The sequence below is a fragment of the Dipodomys spectabilis genome, unplaced genomic scaffold (assembly GCF_019054845.1).
Source record: "Dipodomys spectabilis isolate Male_0828 unplaced genomic scaffold, ASM1905484v1 ptg000265l, whole genome shotgun sequence".
Lineage (NCBI taxonomy): Eukaryota > Metazoa > Chordata > Mammalia > Rodentia > Heteromyidae > Dipodomys > Dipodomys spectabilis.
In genome coordinates, this window is record NW_024870942.1 from 479,061 (window position 1) to 484,032 (window position 4,972).

General features: G+C 35.5%; 1 gene segment (V, D, J or C); it reads left to right on the forward strand.

Moving 5' to 3' along the window:
* The first annotated feature begins 3,497 nt into the window (after positions 1–3,497).
* LOC122125430 lies at positions 3,498–4,036 on the forward strand. The segment is given in 2 exon segments: positions 3,498–3,558; positions 3,702–4,036. Coding segments are annotated over 2 exon segments (381 nt in total).
* The last annotated feature ends 936 nt before the right edge of the window (positions 4,037–4,972 follow it).

Consider the following 4,972-nt stretch of genomic DNA (forward strand, 5'->3'; position numbering starts at 1 on the left):
TTGTACATTAGGAGACTGTTATTATTGCAAATGAGAGATCTTGGATAAGAAAACTAGAAAGCATAGATTTATGAATTTTTAAAAGTACATTTACTGAGAATAGGTGAGCCACAGATTTATGCTAGGAGACTTTTAGTTTTCATCTCAATGACAAAGAAAATTTCCTGTGTCATCTATTGCACATTCAATGATATTTATCAAACTTATGAACTTATTTTGTATTGAACATAGATGTCACTCCTAGTGAGGTCTCAAAGTGCCTTAAGACTCATATAAGAAAGATAGACAAATGTTAAGAATTAGCCTAAATTTTCATGTTTTGTATGTTTCTTTCTATGTTCAAGCCATTCTGCCAAAAAATGGCAAAATATCTAAGGAGAGTGTATAAGACATTACAGTGTTTATACTCTCAGTTCAGCCACTGTCTTCTAATGGCCAAATATATTTCTGTTACATTCCCTGAGTTTTACCTGTATTTCACATAGTAACAATAACTTAATTCACTTGTTTGTCTTAAGACTCCAAGGCCCTGAAGCAAGTTGAGTTCTTAAAGTTAGGACATGTGAGTCTATTACTAGCTGGAAATTAGCTTGTGTGATTTTTCTCATTGATTTCTAAGTTCTTCCACATTCCACTCATAGCCCTGCTGCAACTCCCCACCAACACTCATGTCCCAGTTCTGGGTCCTCTATTCTGTTCCATTGGTCAACGTGTCTGTTTTTGTGCCAAGACTATGATCATTTTGCTATTATAGTTCTTTTGAATGAAGTCAGATATTATGATTTTTCATCAAAGAATTTGACTTTTAAGGCTATGCCATTTCTTCAACCACACTATTCACCATGTAAATTAAAGTAAAGATATTTCATATTTACTGTATTTATCTACTTCTGCTTTTTCTCGCCATTAGTTGTGGGGCTTGAACTGGGGGCCTGAGTTCAGTCCTTGAGCTTTTTCATGTAAGTCTATCACTACTATTTGAGCACAGCATCACCTCTGATTTCTAGTGGTTAATTGGAGATAAGAGTTTCACAGAATTTCCTTCCTGAGCTGGCTTCAAACCACGATCCTCACATGTGAGCCTTCTGAGTAGCTAGGATTATAAGCATTAGCCCCCAGTGCCCAACTTTATCTACTTGCTTTTTATTAGTATATGCTAGTTGTACAAAGGTAATTATGTTGGTTATACATTTCTCATACATAGAATTCAGTGAATTCTTTTCTAAGTTTTTTTCAGAGCTTTTATCATAAATAAAGTTGAATTTTGTTAAGGGCTTTTTATGTGTCAGTTGAAATGATCTTGTGATTTTTTTGTGATGGTACTTATGTAATGTGATATATTTATTGATTTATGTATGCTGAGCTTTCCTTATATTGCTTTATATTCTTTATATTCCTTCTATTTCCTTATATTCCAAATTGTTCATGGTGTATGATCTTTTTAATATATTGTTGAATTGTTTGTATTTTAGTGAGTATTTTTCCAGAAATGTTCATCAGGAGATTGATTTACAATTCTCTCTTTTTTGATTGGGTCTCTGTCTAGATTGGGAAAAGTTCAATACTGGCTTTATAAAATGAGATCAGTAGTATTTTTTTTCTTTCCTATTTTATTGAAAAGCTTGATGAATATTGCAATTAGTATTAGTTCTTCTTAGAAGGTCTGATAGAGTTTGGCTTTTAATTCATACAGTCCTGGGCTTTTCTTTGTTTGAATATTCTTTATTACATTTTTAATTTCATTCTTTATGTCAGATCTGCTTAAGTGACATATCCTCGATTGAATTTGGGTCGATAAATTATATCTGAAAATTTGTTAATTCTTTCTGGAGTTTCCAGTTTATCTAAACATAGATTTTTAAAGTTTGTCAACATGATCTTCTTTATTCTTTGGTGTTTGTGATATTTATTTATTTTATTGTTGTTATTTTATTGCTTGTCATGGGGCTTGAACTCATGGCCTGTGCATTGTCTCTGAGCTCTTCTGCTCAAAGCTAGTGGTTTACCAGATTGAACCACAGTAACACTTCTGGTTTTCTGGTGGTTAATTGAAGATAAGGGTTTCAAGTACTTTCCTGCCTGGGATGGCTTTGAACCAAGGTCCTCAGATCTCAGCTTCCTGAGTAGTTAGGATTACAGATATGAGCCACCATCACCTAGTTTGTGTATATTTTAAATTATAATTTTATTAACTTCTTCCCTAATCTTTATTATTTATTCCTGTCCAATAATTCAAGATTTTGTTTGCTTTTGTTTTTCTAGAAGTTTGGTGTGTATGTTAGTCTTTGTATTTGGAAGTTTTATGTGGCTTTTATTTTTTTTGGTATAGAATCTTGGCACTTTTAACTACAACTGACATCATGTCCTTTGCTGTTTCCCCGAGATTCTGGTAGTTTGTGTTTTTTATTTTGATTAGATTCCAGGACCTTTTAGATTTTTTCTTTTATTTCTTTATTGATCCATTTGTCATTCACAATGTGTTTACTCAATCTTCAAGTGTTTAAATATTTGTAGTATCTTTTTACCAAACTGAGTTTTTTAATTGCTTGTAATCTAATAGAATGCAGGGGAATTTTTAATTTTTTCTGCATTTGCTAAGATTTCTTTATGAAATAAAATATTATGTATTTTAGAAAATGTTCAGTGGACTGCAGAAAAGCATGTGTATATCTCAGCTGCTGTATGACATACTTTATTGATGTTCCTTAAGTCCATTTTATCTGTTTTTGTTTAGTTCTGAGTTTTCTTTATTGATTTTTTTGCTGGACTTACCTAACTATTGGTGAAAGCAGGGTATTGAAACTTCTCACTAATGTATATTTGTTGGGACAAGGTCACTGTCTATGCAATCCAGGTTGCTTAAAAGGTGCTATATAGCCCATGCTAGCCTAGAACTGATGCACATCATGCTTTAGCCTCCCAAGTGCTATGATTAAACTACCATTTATTCATTTAATTTCATTGATATGTATTTATTAATTACCTGGCAGATTTCTGATATTGTTTGAAGTGTGGGAATAGTAAAATTTAAGTCTCTGCTATCCAAACTGACCTAATGACTAGACGATGATATTTTTGCAATTCTATGCTAAAACTTGTTTTTCTAATTTTTCAGTGACTCACTGGGTGACCAAAAAATAAAGTCAAGTAGTAAAGATAAATTCTTCTTACAAGTGTTTGGAGTAGTGTTTCCAAATAAGGCAATGTAATGGCTCAAAATACAAAAAAAAAGAAAACAGAATTAATCACCAGAAAGCTACAAGTAGCTGTGGGGAGGTGGGAAGGAGGGGAGAGGAGGGAGAGGGAGAAGGAGATCCAGAAATGGAGTTATAAAACTGGCCTTTGAGAGGTTAACAGTCCTCTGAGTTTTGGATCTTGTCCACAAGGGGGCGCATCTTCCAAACACACACCAACTTCCTGCTGTCATCCTCAGCTTACATTCATCTTTCCCTATGCCTTCACCTTTCCTTAGAACAAGAGGTCAAGATTCACAGACTGCAGAAGCTCTGAAAATGAGCTGCTCCCCAGGACCAGTGATTACACTGCTCTTACTGTTTGGTGAGTGATATGGCACACAAAAAAATGATTCTTCTGTTCATGATGCTGAGGGAATCTTTAACCATGGTTTCTCTAACAAACAGGAGGGTCATAATGGAGCATATCAAGGTAATTCTCACTGAATTCTCATATTTTGTTTTCAGGAGGAAGCAATGGAGACTCGGTGACCCAAACACAAGGCCAAGTGGCCATGTTAGAAGGGGCTTCCCTGACTGTCAACTGTTCCTATGAAACCAAACTGTACTCCACCCTATTCTGGTATGTCCAATACCCTGGAGAAGGTCTACAGCTCCTTATTAAAGTCGCCAAGGCCAATGAGATGGGAAGCCATAAAGGATTTGAAGCCATGTATGATAAAGAAAACACCTCCTTCCACTTGAAGAAAGCCACAGTCCTAGTGTCAGACTCGGCTGTGTACTACTGTGCTCTGAGAGACACAGTGGCAGAAACCACAGGGGGAGCTGAACACAAACAGTGACAACAGCCTGGCTTCTGAGCCCCTGCTGTGATAGCTCTGCTTCAGGGAGAGGAACCAGACTACAAAACTAAAAAAACTGTTGCCATCACCACATCCAGCAGTAGAATCACAATAGGAGAACATGGAATAGACATGCCTAACAGTGAGAAGGAAAAACAGTCTGTACCATAGTTCCCAGACTGAGTGGGAAATTTGTAATTTTAGAATTACAAAACTTAGAGATGAGTGAAATGTTCTATATATTCAAGTTTTGTTTTTGTTTTTGTTTTGGTTTTTTAATTCTTATGCTCTGTGGTAACATGGATTGAATTCAGGGCTTTATACTTGCTAAGCAAGTCTTCTAACATTTGAATCTTATGCTCCAGTCTTCTTGCTTTTAGATTGTTTTTCAGATAAAGTCTTGAACTTTTTCCAAGGCCATGATCCTACTCCCTATACCTTCCAACTTTCTGGGATTATGGCATGCACCCCCACACCTGGCTTGTGTATGTTCATCCTCTGATATCACTCTATCCCCCTGAACTTGGCTAAGGTCACAAGCTTTTTGTTCAGAGGCACAGCTAAAAATGTAAATATTAATATCTTCCTCATAAGTTGATGATCTAAAGAAGGTTATTCCAGAAGGACAAATCATAAAGCTGAGTTTATCTCAATAAATAACATGTTCTTAACAAAAGAAATTGAATTTCTATCCTGGTAGCTTGGAGGTTGTGATCCTAGTGAAGCATGGCTTTCCTAGTATCTGCCAAGCCAAAATGGGGAGGAGATGACCATGGCTACAAGACAGAATGGATGGCAATAAAAGAATATACACATGTCTTGGATTGCCTATTTTAGGCATTACCTATTTATCAGTTTTTTGGCCATGTAGTACATTTTTCCTTGTGAGAAGTATTCATGGCACAAAAAGTAAGAGAGAAGGGAAATATATACTCA